The following is a 19,592-nucleotide window of genomic DNA, read 5'->3' on the forward strand; positions in this document are numbered from 1 at the left end:
TTCCACCTGTACTGACAAAGAAGCAAGAAAGAATATGATTAAGATGTAGAAATTAAGATTTGCTTTGGCTATAAGGATAAAGTTTATGACAGACACAACTGTATGACACTATAATGGAATACTAAAACAGAGCACGCTTTTTATAGACTAGATTGTCATCTGGGAGGAGTATAGAGGTGTGGGTTTTCGTGTAGTCATCAAGGTGGGCAGATAACTTTGCAAAGTTCTTTCTGGTTTCTAGGGTTTATAGCTCTTAGAGGCTAATGATTTGCTCTGAGCTCCATGCTGAGCCTATTCCCAAAGACAGTAATAATAATAATAATACTTGTGGTATTTATTAAGCACTTATTATGTGCCAACACTGTAAGCACTAGGGAAGATACAAGATAATTAGATACCACATGGGGCTCAAAGTAGGAGGGAGAACAGGTATTGATTCCCCATTTTGCAGGTAAGGGAATTGAGGCCCAGGGAAGTTAAGTGATTCGCTCAATATCACACAGCAGACAAGTGGTAGAGCCAGGATTAGAACCCAGATCCCTGCTCTTTCCACTGGGCCATACTGCTGCCTCTTCTCTAGACCCACTAAATTGGCTATCACAATCATTCAAGATGTTGGTAATAGAGATGACTTAACGATGTCTTTATTTAACAAATGAGGACTAGGAGGTATATTGTTGGAGATCTTGTTAAGAATGACAGTTGTATTTGTTAAGCACTTACTATGTGTCAAGCACTGTGCTGAGCTCTGGGATAGATGCAAAATAAGCAGGTTGGACACAGTTCCTGTTCCACATGGGGCTCATAGTCTAATCCCCTCTTCACAGATGAGGAAATCGAGGTACAGAGAAGTTAAGTGACTTGCTCAAGGTCATACAATAGGCAAGTGGCATAGCCGGGATGAAAAGCCCAATCCACTGACTTCGTAGCCTGTGCTTTTCCCACTAGGCCATGCTGTTTCTCCAGCATGCTCATCGAATGGGAGAAGCAAGGTTTTACAAATTCATCCTTATATACCCCTTCTTTCCTACCTCAGCTGTTGAGTTTCCCTGTTGTGATAGGATTCTCTACAATTGTTGCTTCCACTTCCTCTCCTCAAATTCTTTCCTTGACTCTCCTCCAATCTGGCTTCCCCCAGCCCACCCCATTCATTCCATGGTGGCTGCCCTCTCTAAAGTTCCCAGTGACGTCTCTCTTGCCAAATCCAAAGACCCCTAATCCGTCCTAATCCTCCTCTCTCAGCTGCCTTTGACACTGTCTATGCCCCCCTTCTCCTGGAAACATTATCCAACCTTGGCTTCAGTGACACAGTCCTTTCCTGGTTCTCCTCTTATCTCTCTGATGGTTCATTCGCAGTCTCCTTAGTGGGCTCCTTCTCTGCCTCCCACCCCCCAATTGCGGGTGTCCCTCAAGGTTCAGTTCAGGTCCCCTTCTATTCTCCATCTACACCCTTGGAGAACACATTCACTCCCACAGCTTCAATTACCATCTCTACACAGAAAATTTCTAAATCTACCTCTCCAGTCCTGACCTCTCTCCTCTGCAGTGTCATATTTCCTCCTCCTGTCTTCAGGACATCTCTACTTGTATAGCCTGCTGACAGAACCCCTCATCTTCCCCCACCAAATTCTTTTCTCCCCAATCTTTCCCACCACAGTAGACAATACCACTAATCTCCCTGTCTCACAATTGTAATCTTGGCATGAACCTCAACTCATCTGTCATTCAACGCACTTATTCAATCACCAAATCCTGTCAGTTCTACCTTCATAATTTCAGGGAAATCTGCCTTTTCTCCACCCAAACTCCTTCTGTGCTGATCCAAGCATTTATTATATCCTTCCTTAACTACTGCATCAGCCTCCCTGTCTCCTACCTCTCCCCACTCCACTCCTTATTTCCCTCTGTTGCTCAGATCATTTTTCTGCATCTCCACTTTCCTCAAGAACCTCCAGTGGTTATTCATCTATCTGCATCAAGCAGAAACTCTTTACCGTGGGTTTTAAAGCACTCAAGCCACTAACCCCACCGACCTCACCTCCCCAATTTTCTATTACAACCCAGCCTGCGCACATTGCTCCTCTAATGCCAACCTACTCACTGTACCTCGATCTCATCTATCTCACTGCTGACTCCTTGGCCATATCTTCTCTCTGGTCTGGTCTGGTCTTTTAGACTGTGAGCCCACTGTTGGGTAGGGACTGTCTCTATATGTTGCTAACTTGTACTTCCCAAGCGCTTAGTACAGTGCTCTGCACACAGTAAGCGCTCAATAAATACGATTTATTGATTGAACGCCCTCTTCCTTGATATATGACAGAGCACCACACTCCCCACATTCAAAGCCTTATTAAAATCGCATCTCTTCCAAGAGGCCCTATCCGACTAAGCCCTCATTTTCCCTACTCCTTCTCACTTCTGGATTGCCCATGCTTTTGGACCTATACCCTTTAAGTACTTGATATCCACCCCATCCTCAGTTCCACAGCACTTAGGTACATATACATCGTTTATTTTACTATATATCTCCCACTTTAGACTGTAAGCTCCTTTCTTGCAGGGAATGTGTCGATCAACTCTTTTGTATTGTACCTTCCCAAGTACACAGTAAGGGCTCAATAAATATAACTGATTGATTGATCTGAGACCTAGATTCAATATTTGGATTCAAATAGCAATTCATTTCCCTTTAACTAGACTTTGCTGAAAGGCAGCCCTTTCTTAACAGATGTAGCTGGTTTGATTCTGGGTGGTTGTTCATAATTTTTCCAAGCCAGCTCTGAGCACAGCCTTGGCATCATCATCATAATGGTATTTAATGAGCACTTACTTTGTGCAGAGCACTGTACTAAGTGCTTGGGAGAGTACAGTACAAAAGAATTGACAGGCACGTTCCCTGTCCACAACAAGCTTTGTCCCAAAAACAATAAGCAGGCGATTAAAATAGCAACAGCAGCAGCTTTTAGTTTGTGTCTCTTCCTCTAGGTGTTCTTCATTCTGGAAAGAAACATCTCTTGACTCAAAGTCTCCCTCTAACTACTATTATGTTTTCCTTCTCCTTCCCATCTAGCCTCCTACTTAGACTATGAGCCCCATGTGGGACATCAACTGTGTTCAACTTAAATAACTTATGTCTACCTCAGCATTTAGTACAGTGTTTAACATATAGTAATGCTTAACGAATACCATAAAATCCCCAAATTTCCTTGATTGTCCTATCCACTTCTCCAGTCTCTATTTTCTCTATGATAATTCTCTCTTTGACCCTCTACAATATGAATTTCTTTCACAGATTCCAGTGGACTATTCAATTCCAATCCTTCATGATCCCTCAGAAGTGTATCCACCACACCTCCTTTTCAAAAACCTTTTTCATCCTGAACTTCAAAAACACTTGTTTCTCTTCCTATTGTTTGTTTCTTTTTTGTATGGCTTTTCTTATCATATCAGTAGCAACAGTTATTTTTGAGTGCTTATTATATGTGAAGCACTATGCCAGCCTTTTGGGAAAGTAATAGTAGCAATTCTTGCCCTTGAGGGATTGGCAGTTTAATGAGGGCAGATGGTAGAGATTAAAGAATTTGTAACAGGAGAGACTAGATATACACATTAGAAATAAGTGAACAAACAAAATGATTCCAAGCAAATATATTGATGCCTGTTTACTTCTTTTGATGTCTGTCTCCCCACTTCTAGACTGTAAGCGCTGTGTGGGAAGGGATTGTCTCTCCAAGTGCTTAGAACAGTGCTCTGCACACAGTAAGTGCTTAGTAAATACGATTGAATGAATGAATGAAATGAACTGAGGAATGTGTGATTCCAGAGTTGGCGGACTTTTAATACTTCCTCCATACTTACTTAACTGTGAGGCCCATACCCTTGTCAAATGGAAATGGGGCCCAATGTGATGATGTAGTATCAACCCAAGAACTTAGCAGGGTGCTTGCAGTGCTCTGGCACATGGTAAGTACTTAATCAATCAATCAATCAGGGGTATTTATTGAGCATTTACCACATGCAGAGCACTGTACTAAGCACTAAGAAAAGTACAATACAACAGAATTCATCCCAAAAGGAGCTTAGGGTCTATAGGGAGGGGCAAACATTAAATTAGATTAGGGATAGAGGACATAGTAGCATATAAGAATATGTACACAGGCATTATGGGACTGGGGTACACAGCTTAATAAATAGTATTCTTATGAAGACTATCATTTTTACTGTAGGAAGATAATTCAGACAGATGGATAGACAGGACTGAAGAGGGGAGAGTCTGGGGGCATAAAGACTAGTAAACAGACTCTCACAGTAGCAGGGTAGGAGGTGAGGAGCGCTAGTTCCATGTTGCTGGTTGGAAAAGTGGAGTGGAAGGAACAGATTGTGAAATATTAAAGAGGAAGAATTGGCAGGACTTGGAGACAGATTGCATGTGGGAGGTGAATGAAAGAGGAAACAGAAATGAAACTGAGATGGCAAACTTGTGGAATGGGGAAGGTAGTGGTGTTGTTGACAGTGATGAAAAAGTTAGAAGCAGACTGGATTTAGAAGATGAGGAATTTAGTTTTCCCTATATGAATTTTAAAAGGTCAGCAGTCTTCCAGCTGGAGATAGTCTGAAGACAGGTGGAAAAAGAGGACTGGAGAACAAGTGAGGTGTTGGAAGTGAAATTGAGAAGCAATATTGCCTAGTGGATAGACCTCGGGTCAGGGAGTCAGAAGGTCCTGGGTTCTAATCACAGTTCTGCCACTTTTCTGATTTGTGACCTTCGGTATCTGACTTTGCTTCTCTGCCCCTCAGTCAAATGGGGAGTAAGAGTGTGAGCCCATGGGGACATGAACTGGGTCTCACCTGATTTACTTGTATCTATCCCAGCACTTATTACAGTGCCTGGCATGTAGTAAGCATTTAACAAATACCACTTTGAAAAAATGAGAGGATGAGCCCTGAATGGGTGTTAAATGAGAAGAATAGTGGACAAAGAAGCACATTTTGGAATTCACTCCCAGTTAAAAGAAGAGGGGAAGAAAATGATTCAGAAATGAAACTGAGAAGAGCCAATTGAAGAGGAAGGATGAAAACTAAGAAAGTACTAGGGGGAAGGAAGGCTGGGGTGAGCTTTTGGGAGTAGAAGATGGTCTACTACTTAGATAGTAACAGAAAGGTCAAGGAGGATTGTGATAGAAAAGAAGCCATTAGATTTCTCCAGAAGGAGATTTTTGGAAAGTTTTATGGGCACAGACTCAGTTGATTAAGTCTAGGAGTCAAAAAGCAAGTTTCCAGAAATCACTCCATTCGAGCAACCAGTTGTATTTATTGAGTGCTTACTGTATGCAAAGCACTGTACTAAGCACTTGGGAGAATACAGTACAACAGAGCTTTAGACACATTCCCTGCCCACAGGGAGATTACAATCTAGAATAAGCAAGTGCTCCAGTAGATTCATTCATTCATTCAATTGTATTTATTGAATGCTTACTGTGTGCAGAGCACTGTACTAAGAGCTTGGAAAGTACATTTCGGCAACATATAGAGAAAGTCCCGACCCAACAATGGGCTCACAATCTAGAAGGGGGAAACAGACAGGAAAACAGAGCAAGTAAACAGGTGTCAATATCATCAAAATAAATAGAATTATAGATATACACACATCATTCATAAAATAGAGTAATAAATATGTACAAATATTCACAAGTGCTGTAGGGAGGGGAAGGGGGTAAGGCAGAGGGAGGGAGTGGGGGCTATGGGGAGGGGAGGAGGAGGAGAGGATAAGGGGGGCTATTCCTGGGAATGGCCTCCTGAAGGAGGTGAGATCTCAGTAGGGCTTTGAAGGGAGGAAGAGAGCTAGTTTGTCAGATGTGTGGAGGGAGGGCATTCCAGGCCAGAGGTAGGACATGTGCCAGGGGACGATGGTGGGACAGGCGAGAATGAGGCACAGTGAGGAGGTTAGTGGCAGAGGAGCAGAGTGTGTGGGCTGGGTTGTATAAGGTGAGAAGGGAGGTGAGGTAGGTAGGGGCCAGGTGATGGAGTGCTTTGAAGCTAATAATGAGGAGTTTTTGCTTCATGCGAAGATTGATAGGCAACCACTGGAGATTGTTGAGGAGGGGAGTGACATTTCCAGATTGTTTCTGTAGAAAGATAAACTGGGCAGCAGAGTGAAGTATAGACTGAAGTGGGGAGAGACAGGAGGATGGGAGATCAGAAAGGAGGCTGATGCAGTAATCCATTTGCAATAGGATGAAAGATTGAACCAGTAGAATATCAGTTTGGATGGAGAGGAAAGGGAGGATCTTGGTGATGTTGTGGAGGTGAGACCAGCAGGTTTTGGTGACGGATTGGATGTATGGGGTGAATGAGAGCGTGGAGTCAAGGATGACACCAAGGTTGCGGGCTTGTGAGACGGGAAGGATGGTAGTGGTTGTAGTGATGGATGGTAGTGTTGGAAAGTCAGTGAGAGGACAGAGTTTGGGAGGGAAGATAAGAAGCTCAGTCTTGGACATGTTGCATTTTAGATGGTGGGCAGACATCCAGGTGGAGATGTCCTGAAGGCAGGAGGAGACATGAGCCTGGAGGGAGGGAGAGAGAACAGGGGTGGAGATGTAGATTTGGGTGTCATCAGTGTAGAGATGATAGTTGAAGTCGTGGGAGCGAATGAGTTCACCAAGGCAGTGAGTATAGATGGAGAACAGAAGAAGACCAAGAATTTACCCTTGAGGAACCCCTACAGTAAGGGGATGGGACGGGGAGGAGGAGCCCACGATGGAGACTGAGAAGGAACGGCCAGAGAGAGAATCAGGAGAGGATGGAGTCTGTGAAACCAAGGTTGGATAGCGTGTTGAGGAGAAGGGGATGGTCCACAGTGTCAATGGCAGCTGAAAGGTTAAGGTGGATTAGGATAGAGGAGGAGCCATGGATTTGGTAAGAAGGAGGTCATTGGTGACCTTTGAGAGTGCAGTTTCGATAGAGTGTTGGGGATGGAAGCCAGATTGGAGGGGGTCTAGGAGAGAGTTGGAGTTGAGGAATTCAAGGCAGTGAGTGTAGATGACTCGTTCTAAGAGTTTGGAAAGGAAGGGTAGGAGGGAGATAGGGTGATAACTAGAAGGGGCAGTGGGGTCAAGAGAGGGTTTTTTTTTAGGATGGGGGAGAAGTGGGCATGTTTGAAGGCAGAGGGGAAGGAACCAGTGGAGAGTGAGTGGTTGAAAGATGAAAGTTAAGGTGGGGAGGAGGGAAGGGATGAGAGTTTTTGTAAGATGAGAGGCAATGGGGTCCGAAGCACAGGTGGATGTGGTGGCATTGAGAGGAGGGAGGAGATCTCATCTGAAGATACTGCTGAGAAGGATGGGAAAGTAGAGGAGAGGGTTGGGGGGGAATAGAGAAGAAGGAGGGGTGACTTCGGGGAGCTCAGACCTGATGGTGTTAATTTAACTAATGAAGTAGGTGGCCAGATCGTTGGGGGTGAGGGATGGAGGAGGGGGAGGAACAGGGGGCCTGAGGAGGGAGTTAAATGTCCGGAACAGCTGACTGGGGTGAGCTGTATTTGTCCCATTGATGTATTTGTCCCTTTGAAGTTCAGTAAGACAAAGGGCAAGAGGCGCTGGAGGGTGGTGAGGGATTTTTGTTCTTATGTTTGGTTTTGTTCTCTGTCTCCCGCTTTTAGACTGTGAGCCCACAGTTGGGTAGGGACTATCTCTATATGTTGCCAACTTGTACTTCCCAAGAGCTTAGCCCAGTGCTCTGCACACAGTAAGCGCTCAATAAATACTATTGATTGATTGATTGATTGACAGACAAAGCTCAGGTATGTGGGAGAGAAGAAGAGAAAGAGTTCTAGGGAAAGGAGAGGCTAAAAATAACTACATGGCCTAGTGGATAGAGCACGGGCCTGTGAGTCAGAAGATCCTGGGTTCTAATTCCAGCTCTGCCATCTCTGCTGGGTGACCTTGGGCAAGTCACTTCAATTCTCAGTGTCTCAGTTCCCTCATTTGTAAAATGTGGATTGAGATTGTGAGCCCCACATGGGACAGGGACTATGTCCAACCTGATTTGTTCTTATCCACCTCATCACTTAGTACAGTGCCTGGCACGTAGTAAGTGCTTAAGAAATATAATTTTTTTTTTAAAAGTCACTTAACATCTCTGTGCCTCAGTTACCTCATCTGGAAAATGGGAATTAATGCTGGAGCCCCATGTGGGACATGGACTATGTCCAGCCTACTTAGCCCAGTCTCCCTCTCTAGACCATAAGCTCCTTAGGGCAGGGAACATACCTGCTGATTCTGTTGTATTGTACCCTCCCAAGCCCTTAGTACAGTGCTCTGCATAGTAGTAAATGCTAGATAAATAGGATTGATTGATCTGCTCCAGCACTTAGTACAGTGCCTGGCATATAGTAAGCACTTAAAAAATACCATAAAAAAGTAAAAGTCAGGAAGGTGGGAGCAGCAGTTTTAGGAAGTGAGACTGGATAAGTAAAAAAAAAACCATAGGTCGTTGGTAGTTTCAAGACTTAAAAATTTTAAGTTAGGAGATAATAAGACTTGGTAAGAGATTTCCTTTTCAGAAACAGATGGAAAGGAGGAGGATGTGGATGAGAGAAGGAGAGTAATGTGTAAGGGAAAGAGTGTCTTGGAGAAGTTTATTTTGGATTTCAGTCATGTTAACAACGTCATTTGTGAGATCATGGGGGCTTGCATAAAGATCCTCTAGATTGTAAACTCGTGTGGCTAGGGAACATGTCTACTAACTCTGTTGTACTCTCCCAACTCTCGGTGCAGTGCTCTGCACCCACTAAGCACTCAATAAATACCATTGGTTGATTGATAAATTGATCATGGGGGCCGGGGGATTTCTCATTCTCAACTGTGGTTGTCTTCCAAAGCTCAGTTCTAGGTCCTGCACTCTTTTCTCTCTTGATTCAGTGTACTGGAAATTCATCTCCCGTGGTTCAAAAAACCTCGGCCTTGGTGTGTTTCCTCCCAAATATATGTCTTTCTTCTTACCTGTTCTACAATATGTATTGGGGTGCCCCAGATCCATTTAAAACCTAGTATACCTAAACCTGAGTTGTTCATTGCCCTGTATAAATCCTTCTCTTTAACTTCAATCACTAATTGAAATCACTGATTGTGAAGCGGTCTGGCCTTGTAGGAAGACTATGGGCCTGGGATTCAGAGGACCTGAGTTCTAATCCTGGCTCTGCCACCAGTCTGTTGTTTGCTCTTGGGCTAGTCACTTAATATTTCTGTGCCTCAGTTTTCTCATCTGTAAAATGAGGATTTAATCCTGCTCACTCCTACTTAGGCTGTGAGCTCAAAGTGGGGCTGGGACTACTGTCCGACCTGATTATCTTATATTATTATTTATTTATGGTATTTGTTAAGTGCTTACAACGTGCCAGGCACCGTACTAAGCGCTGGGGTGGATACAAGCAAATCGGGTTGGACACGGTCCCTGTCCCATGTGGGGCTCACAGTCTCGATCCCCATTTTACAGATGAGGGAGCTGATAGAGAAGTAAAGTGACTTTCCCAAGGTCACGCTGGAGAGAAGTGGCAGAGCTGGGATTAGAACCCAGATCCTCTGACTCCCAGGCCCATGTTCTATCCACTAGGCCAACTTATAAGTACTTATGTACTTACTGCACTTTCCAAGGGCCTAGTACAGTGCTCTGCACACAGTAAGTGTTCAACAAATACAATTGAATGAATGAATTGAAACCTTCACAAAGGTAGAGACAGTGTTTTTTTCACTTTATTGCATGTTCCCTAGTACAGTGCTTTGTCCCCAAAAGTGCTGACTGAATGCTGCCGCTGATGTATGTCATTGTAGAGATTTTGGGTTGCATGCCTATTTTCTCAATTAAAGAATGAACTGCCTGAGGGCTGGGATCTTGTCCCATAAAGTATTTGACTCTTAATTCCCTTCAGTGCCTAGGACAGTATTTGCACAAAACAGACTCTCAATAAAGGCCAGTCTGCCTCCTCTTTCTCATTCCTTATCCTTGTCTTCCTCTTCCTCATTCATTCATTCATTCATTCATTCATTCATTCATTCATTCATTCATTCACTCATTCATTCATTCATTCATTCATTCATTCATTCAATCATATTTATTGAGCTGTGTGCAGAGCACTGTACTAAGTGCTTGGGAAGTACAAGTTGGACTTTTTCCTCCTCTGGCTTCTCCATGTCTACATATCTGCCAATTCTGTTGCACTGTGCTCTCCCAAACATTTGGTACAGTGCTCTGCACACAGTAAGCACTCAGAAAATACCACTGACTTGAGTTTCCCTTTTCTCATAGCTGCTTCTGGGTTTTTGTTTATTTATTTGTTTTTTATAGTATTTGTCAAGCGCTTACTATGTGCCAGGAGCTGTACTAAGCGCTGCGGTTCATACAAGCTAATCATCATCATCATCAATCGTATTTATTGAGCGCTTACTATGTGCAGAGCACTGTACTAAGCGCTTGGGAAGTACAAATTGGCAACATATAGAGACAGTCCCTACCCAACAGTGGGCTCACAGTCTAAAAGGGGGAGACAGAGAACAAAACCAAACATACTAACAAAATAAAATAAATAGAATAGATATGTACAAATAAAATAAATAAATAAATAAATAAATAAATAAATAAATAAATAAATAGAGTAAAAAAATATGTACAAACATATATACATATATACAGGTGCTGTGGGGAAGGGAAGGAGGTAAGATGGGGGGATGGAGAGGGGGACGAGGGGGAGAGGAAGGAAGGGGCTCAGTCTGGGAAGGCCTCCTGGAGGAGGTGAGCTGTCAGCAGGGCCTTGAAGGGAGGAAGAGAGCTAGCTTGGCGGATGGGCAGAGGGAGGGCATTCCAGGCCTGGGGGATGACGTGGGCCGGGGGTCGATGGCGGGACAGGCGAGAGCGAGGTACAGTGAGGAGGTGAGCGGTAGAGGAACAGAGGGTGCGGACTGGGCTGTAGAAGGAGAGAAGGGAGGTGAGGTAGGAGGGGGCAAGGTGATGGAGAGCCTTGAAGCCGAGGGTGAGGAGTTTCTGCCTGATGCGCAGATTGATTGGTAGCCACTGAAGATTTTTGAGGAGAGGAGTAACATGCCCAGAGCATTTCTGGACAAAGATAATCCGGGCAGCAGCATGAAGTATGGATTGAAGTGGAGAGAGACACGAGGATGGGAGATCAGAAAGAAGGCTGTTGCAGTAGTCCAGACGGGATAGGATGAGAGCTTGAATGAGCAGGGTAGCAGTTGGGATGGAGAGGAAAGGGCGGATCTTGGCAATGTTGTGGAGCTGAGACCGGCAGGTTTTGGTGACGGCTTGGATGTGAGGGGTGAATGAGAGAGCGGAGTCGAGGATGACACCAAGGTTGCGGGCTTGTGAGACGGGAAGGATGGTAGTGCCGTCAACAGAGATGGGAAAGTCAGGGAGAGGGCAAGGTTTGGGAGGGAAGACCAGGAGTTCAGTCTTCGACATGTTGAGCTTTAGGTGGTGGGCAGACATCCAAATGGAGATGTCCTGAAGGCAGGGGGAGATACGAGCCTGGAGAGAGGGGGAGAGAGCAGGGGCAGAGATGTAGATCTGGGTGTCATCAGCGTAGAGATGATAGTTGAAGCCGTGGGAGTGAATGAGGTCACCAAGGGAGTGCGTGTAGATCGAGAACAGAAGGGGACCAAGCACTGAACCTTGGGGAACCCCCACAGTGAGAGAATGGGAGGGGGAGGAGGAGCCTGCAAAAGAGACTGAGAAAGAATGACCGGAGAGGTAAGAGGAGAACCAGGAGAGGACAGAGTCTGTGAAGCCAAGGTCAGATAGCGTGTTGAGAAGAAGGGGGTGGTCCACAGTGTCAAAGGCAGCTGAGAGGTCAAGGAGGATTAGGACAGAGTAGGAGCCGTTGGATTTGGCAAGCAGGAGGTCATTGTTGACCTTTGAGAGGGCAGTTTCCGTGGAATGTAGGGGACGGAAGCCAGACTGGAGGGGGTCGAGGAGAGAGTTGTTATTGAGGAATTCTAGGCAGCGAGTGTAGACAACTCGTTCAAGGAGTTTGGAAAGGAATGGTAGGAGGGATATGGGACGATACCTAGAAGGTGAGGTGGGGTCAAGCGAGGGTTTTTTAGGATGGGAGAGACATGGGCATGTTTGAAGGCAGAGGGGAAGGAACCAGTGGAGAGTGAGCAGTTGAAGATGGAAGTTAAGGAGGGGAGAAGGGATGGAGCGAGAGATTTCATGAGATGAGAGGGAATGGGGTCAGAAGCACAGGTGGCCGGAGTAGCACTTGAGAGGAGGGAGGAGAGCTCCTCTGAGGACACTGCTGGGAAGGATGGGAGAGTAGCAGAGAGTGTTGAGAGCCGGGGGGATGGAGAAAGGGGGGAAGAGACTTTGGGGAGGTCGGACCTGATGGATTTAATTTTGTTAATGAAGTAGGAGGCCAGATCGTTGGGGGTGAGGGAAGGAGGAGGGGGAGGAACCGGGGGCCTGAGAAGGGAGTTGAGTGTACGGAAGAGCTGGGGGGGGTGATGGGCATGGGTGTCAATAAGGAGCTAATCAGGTTGGACACAGTCCACATCCCAAGTGGGGCTCACAGTCTCAATCCCCATTTTCCAGACAAGGTAATTGAGGCACAGAGAAGTGAAGTAACTTGCCCAAGGTGACACAGCAGACAAGTGGCAGACCTGGGATTAGAACCCATGATCTTCTGACTCCCAGGCCCATGCTCTAATCAATAGGCAACATTGCTTCTCATGCTGTGGTTTTCTGGCACAAGTAGGCAAGCAGCCTTCAGCTGGAAGGAAGACATAATAGCAGTCCAGCACGACCTACCCAATAGTAACTCCATCTCGTATTAGCATCTCTATTCTACCCTGGAACTTTGAAGCAGCAACTAGAGTTCAGCTGCATCTCTGTCTTTGTACATGAATCTTACGGTTCTGCCTTGACTGTACAGCTCCATTATGGAGTGCTTCCTCTATGCTCCAATCCCTCAGTGAGGACAGAAGGAAGGATCTTAAGAAATCTAGTAGACTGCCTGGACCAGAAATCGTATCATTATTCTTTATATTTTTTAAAAGACTATACCATTAAAAGCCTTAGTCACTTCACAATTGCAATGTGCTTGATTTACATTTAGCTTTTAGCCACTATGTCAGTAGCTGAATTATCAATGCTTGCCATTGTTTTCATTTATAAGGAGGTAGTGTTGACTGCTGGAAAGAGCACAAAAACTCAGTCACATCACCTGGATTCTAGTCCCGGCTCTGCTGGGTGACCTGGCGTGACTTTGGGCAAGTCATTTAAAACTCTCTGTGCCTCAGTTTCTTCCTTTATAAGATGGGCATAATGCGTATGCATGCTCTCCATCCCTCCTAGACTGTGAGCCTCATGTAGGAGAGGTACTGTGTCTGATCTGATTATATTATTATTATCATTATTATTGTTATTGTTAATTCAGTTCTTCCCTTCTATCCTCATCCTTGAGGAGCATTCATTCATTCATTCATTCATTCATTCGTATTTATTGAGCACTTACTGTGTGCAGAGCACTGTACTAAGCGCTTGGGAAGTACAAGTTGGCAACATATAGAGATGGTCCCTACCCAACAACGGGCTCACAGTCTAGAAGGGGGATACAGACAATAAAACAAAACATATTAACAAAATAAAACAAATAGAATAGTAAATATGTACAAGTAAAATAGAGTAATAAATCTGTACAAACATATATACAGGTGCTGTGGGGAGGGGAAGGAGGTAGGGCAGGGGGGATGGGGAGGGGGAGAGGAAGGAGGGGGCTCAGTCTGGAAAGGCCTCCTGGAGGAGGTGAGCTCTCAGTAGGGCTTTGAAGGGAGGAAGAGAGCTAGGTTGGCGGATGTGTGGCAGGAGGGCATTCCAGGCCAGGGGAAGGATGTGGGCTGGGTGTCGATGGTGGGACAGGCGAGAACGAGGCACAGTGAGCAGGTTAGGGGCAAAGGAGCGGAGGGTGCAGGCTGGGCTGTAGAAGGAAGGAAGGGAGGTGAGGTAGGAGGGGGCGAGGTAATGGAGAGCCTTGAAGCCGAGAGTGAGGAGTTTTTGCCTGATGCGTAGGTTGACTGGTAGCCACTAGAGATTTTTGAGGAGGGGAGTAACACGCCCAGAGCGTTTCTGCACAAAGATGTTCCGGGCAGTGGCGTGAAGTATAGACTGAAGTGCCACCTAGTGGAAAGAGCTTAGCCGTGGGAGTCAGAGGATCTGGGTTCTAATCCTGACTCTGCTACCTGTCAACTGTGTAACTTTGGCCAAGCCCCTTAACATCTCTGTGCCTCAGTTACCCCATCTGTAAAATGGGGATTAAATGATCCTCCTTCCAATTTAGAGTAGGCGCCACCTGTGGGATAGGGACTGTGTCCATTCTGATTAGCTTATATCTATCCCAGTGCTTAGAATAGTTTCAGCACATAGTAAATGTTTAGCAAGTACCGTAATTATTATTATTTTTGTCCTTTTTCTCTTCCTCTCTTTCTGTTTTTGATCTCTTCCCTTTTCTATTTTTTTCCTTTCCTCTGCTGAAAGATTTTGTTTCTTTATAAACATTTTTCCTCTTCGATGATTGATTTTACTCCTATGTCTCTCTTTCCTTTATCTTATAATTTTGGGTTTCCCCATGCTCCAAAGTAATGACACTAAACCAGGAAGGTGTCTTCTTTTCAGTTCTTTTCAGTTGCTCTTTTCTTTTAATGAGTATCTGTCCTCTTAGTTACTTCCTTTTCTTCTTCCTTCTCATCCTCCCTTCTCCACTCCATCCAATTCTCCTCACTATCTTGCCTTCTCTGTGTTTCACCTCAGGACTGGATGTAAAGACACTGGCTAGTCTCTGTTGCAGGAAAGGGTACAATGATCTAACTATGTTTAGAATGAACCTCAGCCTCAATACATGAACAACCAAAAAACTAGGCTGAAAATCCAACCACTCAACCAGCATACAGCTGTTGGCTAAAATTTGATGTAGATTGCCTGAATTCAGTCAGTCGTATTTATTGAGTGCTTACTGTGTGCAGAACATTGTACTAAGTGCTTTAATGTGTGGCATAGTAGGAAGATTGGGAGTCGCTTGACCTGGCCTTCTAATCCCGGCTCCCTCACTTGCCGGTGGCTATATTATCTTGGGCAAATCACTTAATTTGTCTGTGCTTCAGTTTCCTCATTTGTAAAGTGGGGGTTAAATTCCTGTCCTTACTCCTCCTTAGATGTGAGCCCAACAAGAGGTGGTGATTCTTTCTGTCTCTCTGTCGGTCTGTCTGTCTCCCCCTCTAGACTGTAAACTCGCTGTGGGCAGGGAATATATCTATCAACTCTGTTGTATTTGATTCTCCCAAGTGCTTAATACAGTGCTCTGTACTCAGTAAGTGCTCAATAAATAACATTGATTGGTTGACTGATTGTATCCAAGGTGATTATATTATATCTACTCCTGTGCTTATACTAGTGCTTGGCCAAAGTAAATACTTAATAGCGCAGTTACTATCTATTTATTTTTTATGCTATTAATCTCCCACTTTGTATTGATCTATCTATAATTTCTTCCTGGATGCACCATAGGATATCTGTCCCCATTAAATTTTGTTCTACCTGTTTCTACTACCTTGAGCAAGGTTATTTTGATTGGTTATGTCATATCAAAGCCATTCAGCTGATATCCTTGACAAAAATCCCAGTCCATATGTCTACTTTTGTGTTGGAGGAAATATATGTGTGCAAAATCAGGTTGTTGATTTTTTGGGGGCTGCAGATGAATATACCGAAGACATTGCTGTTTTTATGAACAGCTGGACTGTACAAATCCCAGATGATAACACATGCATTGCCACTGGCTCGGATTTTCCCAGCCCATGCCTGACTAAAGAAGCGACATTTGAGGTAAGTTAATTCATGAATGTTTTGACACAGATAGCACATTTGTTGATATGGGCCACCTAATCTGGATTGCCCTCGTTTGTAGGGGACATCTACCTTTGCAGAATATAAAATTACATCTAGTCCCTGCCCTCTAGGAGTTTATATTCAGAGTCAGGGCTAGTTGAAGTTTCTGGTGGCTCAGAGCAAGGAAAACCAAGGCAACCCACTCAAATTCATTCATTCATTCAACCGTATTCATTGAGCACTTACTGTGTGCAGAGCACTGTACTAAGCGCTTGGGAGGTACAAGTTGTCAACATATAGAGACGGTCCCTACCCAATGACAGGCTCATAGTCTAGAAGGGGAAATACACTAGCCTTTCCGTTGGGGAATCGAACCCCGGTCTCCCGTGTGACAGGCAGGGATACTCACCACTATGCTCCAAAATTCAGTCATCCTCTGTGTGTTGGGATGTCCCTGTTGGGATGACCACAGTGAAACAAACCCCTAGGTGATCAGTCCCCCAAATTGTTCACAAGTTAGTGGTCTAATCCTAAGACCCTCACTGGTTCAATATTTTTTTTTTCATATCATTCCTGGGAGCCACTGTTTTCTGCCTAAGCATCCTATGCCAAATATCACAAGCCAACCCACCAACTGTTTTTTATTTTCAACTCTCTTGCTGCTGAGCAGCAGCTTTCATCCTCCCTTCTGTTTAGAACTCCCTCCTCCATTACATCCCATAAATCCCAACTCCCCTCCTGTTCAAGATGCTTCTGAAATCACATCTCCTACAGGAGGCCTTCCCTGATTAGTCTCTCATAACCTAATCCACACTCCCCTTCAATGGATATTTCAGTAAATCCCACCACTTAAACCCTCAGGTACTCATACCCCCTCATTGCATTTGTGTATACAAATTTATACTCTACTGCTTCTTCCTACCTATGATTTATTTTCATACCTGTTTCCTCTCTCTGTATTGTAGTTGACCTATAATTTATTTTCATACCTGTAACTGACCTGGAGGGCAGAGATCATATTTACTCACTCTCACGTAGGCTCTTAAGTGTTTAGTACAGTGCCCTGAATAAAGTGCTCAATAAATACTATTGATTGATTGACTTTGTCCTTAAAATGAATTTTCTTAATGATATAATTGGTAATGCTATAGGTAGTTTGGCATTTTAAGTGCCAGCCCAGTCACTCCATTTATTAAAATATTTTATATGAAACAGTTCCACATAAACACAAAGGACACATAAACTCTGGATATTGAATGAATGAATTGATTAGTTTCAGCGCTTAGAACAGTGCTTTGCACATAGTAAGCTCTTAATAAATGCTATTATTATATGTTTTGAATGATCATGAAGGCAATGAACAATGAAATTAGTTATTTGGTTGGAACATCTCTGCTCATTCTGTTTAATTATCTGGATCCTAAGTGATCTGATGCTCTGATTGTGTCCCTTTTTGCTAACAAGGATGGAGGCTGAAGTAATAGATATACTAATTAAATCAAGGATAATAAGGTTATTTTTCAGCCCACAGAAGGTGAAAGGGGTGAGAAAAATGAGAAAAAAATACATTTCATGAAAAAATATTCTAAACGATGTATGTATATCTATGTTTGTATATATAAAACACATAATATATTTTTTTTTCCCTAGGGCATCTTCTTCAAGTGTCAGATACTCCTGCAATTTCCTTTCCTCAGTTGTCATGAGAACATAGACCCTTACTCATACATTGCTAGTTGTATCAATGACCTGTGCAAGTAAGTATAATCATGTTCTGGCAGACCATTTCTTAAAAGAATGCCTCTCTTCTCTCTTTTGCTCTAAGACCTTTGAATTTTTAATTATTTGTGCCTTCTAGATGTACTCTAAAAACTTGAACACTCCTCCTCCTTGAGGGCCCTAATGGTCCAAAAGATTCTAGATCTTGAGACAAAAGTCTCTGGTGAGGGAACTATCCGGAAAGCAAGGAGGGTAACCGAGGTTTGCCAACTGCTGTAATTTAGAGCTACTCCACGCAAATTAAATGATTTCCTTATGAAGAACATTTTCAGGGAAATAATAATAAGGGTTTTGCTCATGCTGAGTGGATATTAGTGATACTATTCTTTACATATTTGGTCTCTGAAGCCCAATTAAAGCATGAACTCACTTTGACGCAAGTTATTCTAAATAAAGGATTTTTTTTTCTCCCTGGGGACATGTAGGTTCAGAATTTAGCCTCTGTTCTGATTTCCATGAAATTTGATACTGTTTCCCTCTTAGATCTATTTTTGTTTGATTTAAGAGCTCTTCTGTCCTGCTGTATTTTTAGATTCCTGCAACACTCACATTCTCCCAATCCAACTCTAGTTGGTTCATTCTAAGTTCTTAGACAATGCACCCCTCTCTCTTTCAGAAATGAGGACCCAAGGCCTTTTCCAGCTAAAGGCATTCTCTAGGAATTGGTTCTCAGTTATTCTTCAGTATGGAACTGTGATTAAACCCACATCGATTTTTCCCCAAAGGGGATATAGTTCCTCTCCAGGAGTAAAATGCTTCAAATAGAAGCAGCTTGGTGTAGTGGATGGAACATGGGCCCAGGGAGTCAAAAGGATCTGGGTTCTAAGCCCAGTTCTGCCACTTGTCTACTGTGTGACCATGGGCAAATCATCTAACTTCTCTGTGCCTCAGTTACCTTATGTGCAAAATGGGAATTGATCAGTCAATCAATGATATTTATTGAGCACTTACTATGTGCAGAGCACTGTTCTAAGCACATGGGAGAGTACAATACAACAGAATAACAAACATGTTCTCTACCCATTAAGACTGCGAGCCTCATTGTGGAACATGGATGGTGTTCAACCTGATTAGCCTGCTAATCAGTCTAGCATGCTGCCTAATTCAGTGTGTGGCACATAGTAAGCACTTAACAAATACCTAAAATTTGTAAGCAGCATGGCCTAGTAGATTATGGGCCTGGATGTCAGAAGGCCATGGGTTCTAATCCCGCCTCCACCACTTATCTGCTGGGTGACCTTGGGCAAGTCACTTCACTTCCCTGTGCCTCAGTAACCTCATCTGTAAAATGGGAATTGAGACTGTGAGCCTCATGTGGGAAAGGGACTTTGCCTAACACAATTTGCTTGTATCCACTCCACCCCTTAGTACAGTGCCTGGCAATAGAAAGTGCTTAACAAATACTACAATTATTATTATTATTATTATTATTATTATTATTGCTAATAATAACAGTAATAATAAAATAAATGAACATGTGAATTCCATGCTTGGAAGTAATTTCTTTTTTGGACTTAATTGCAATTAAATTGAAATAGGGCTCTGAAAATCGATAATTTCTAGGTAAATTTAGTTTTCTTCAGTTGTGATGGTGTCCATTTTGTCCATTTTTTAATTAAACAGGAGTACTGGGACAATAGTGTTTTATTGGCTTGAATCAAGTGCTAAGTTTTGAGATCACCAGTTTTGTAGGGAATTTTTTTGATCAGTGCTGCTTTCTCATCACTTCAAAATTCTGTTTTAAAATTATATATCATTTTGTGCCTACAAAAACAGGTAAATTTAAGAAGGTACATAGAGTCAACAGCTAATTTTCAGGAGCTTCAGTGAGGTGCAACATTTTTACATGGTGGTTAAAAAGTGAGTGAATATTTTCTGGCTAGAAGGAACTTCTGAAGTCCTGGGATCTCATTAAATTAAGCTTAAATTGC

The 19,592-nt window shown here is 43.6% G+C and overlaps 1 protein-coding gene across 1 annotated transcript in view; it reads left to right on the plus strand.

Moving 5' to 3' along the window:
* Positions 1-19,592, plus strand: part of OTOGL (otogelin like) — a 158,357-nt gene that overhangs the window by 30,397 nt on the left and 108,368 nt on the right. Inside the window, exons 8-9 of the mRNA XM_038756063.1 lie at positions 15,752-15,879; positions 17,533-17,639. Coding sequence (XP_038611991.1) covers positions 15,752-15,879; positions 17,533-17,639 — 235 coding nt within the window. The remainder of the gene's footprint in view (positions 1-15,751; positions 15,880-17,532; positions 17,640-19,592) is intronic.

Source organism: Tachyglossus aculeatus, chromosome 14 (assembly GCF_015852505.1).
Source record: "Tachyglossus aculeatus isolate mTacAcu1 chromosome 14, mTacAcu1.pri, whole genome shotgun sequence".
NCBI lineage: Eukaryota > Metazoa > Chordata > Mammalia > Monotremata > Tachyglossidae > Tachyglossus > Tachyglossus aculeatus.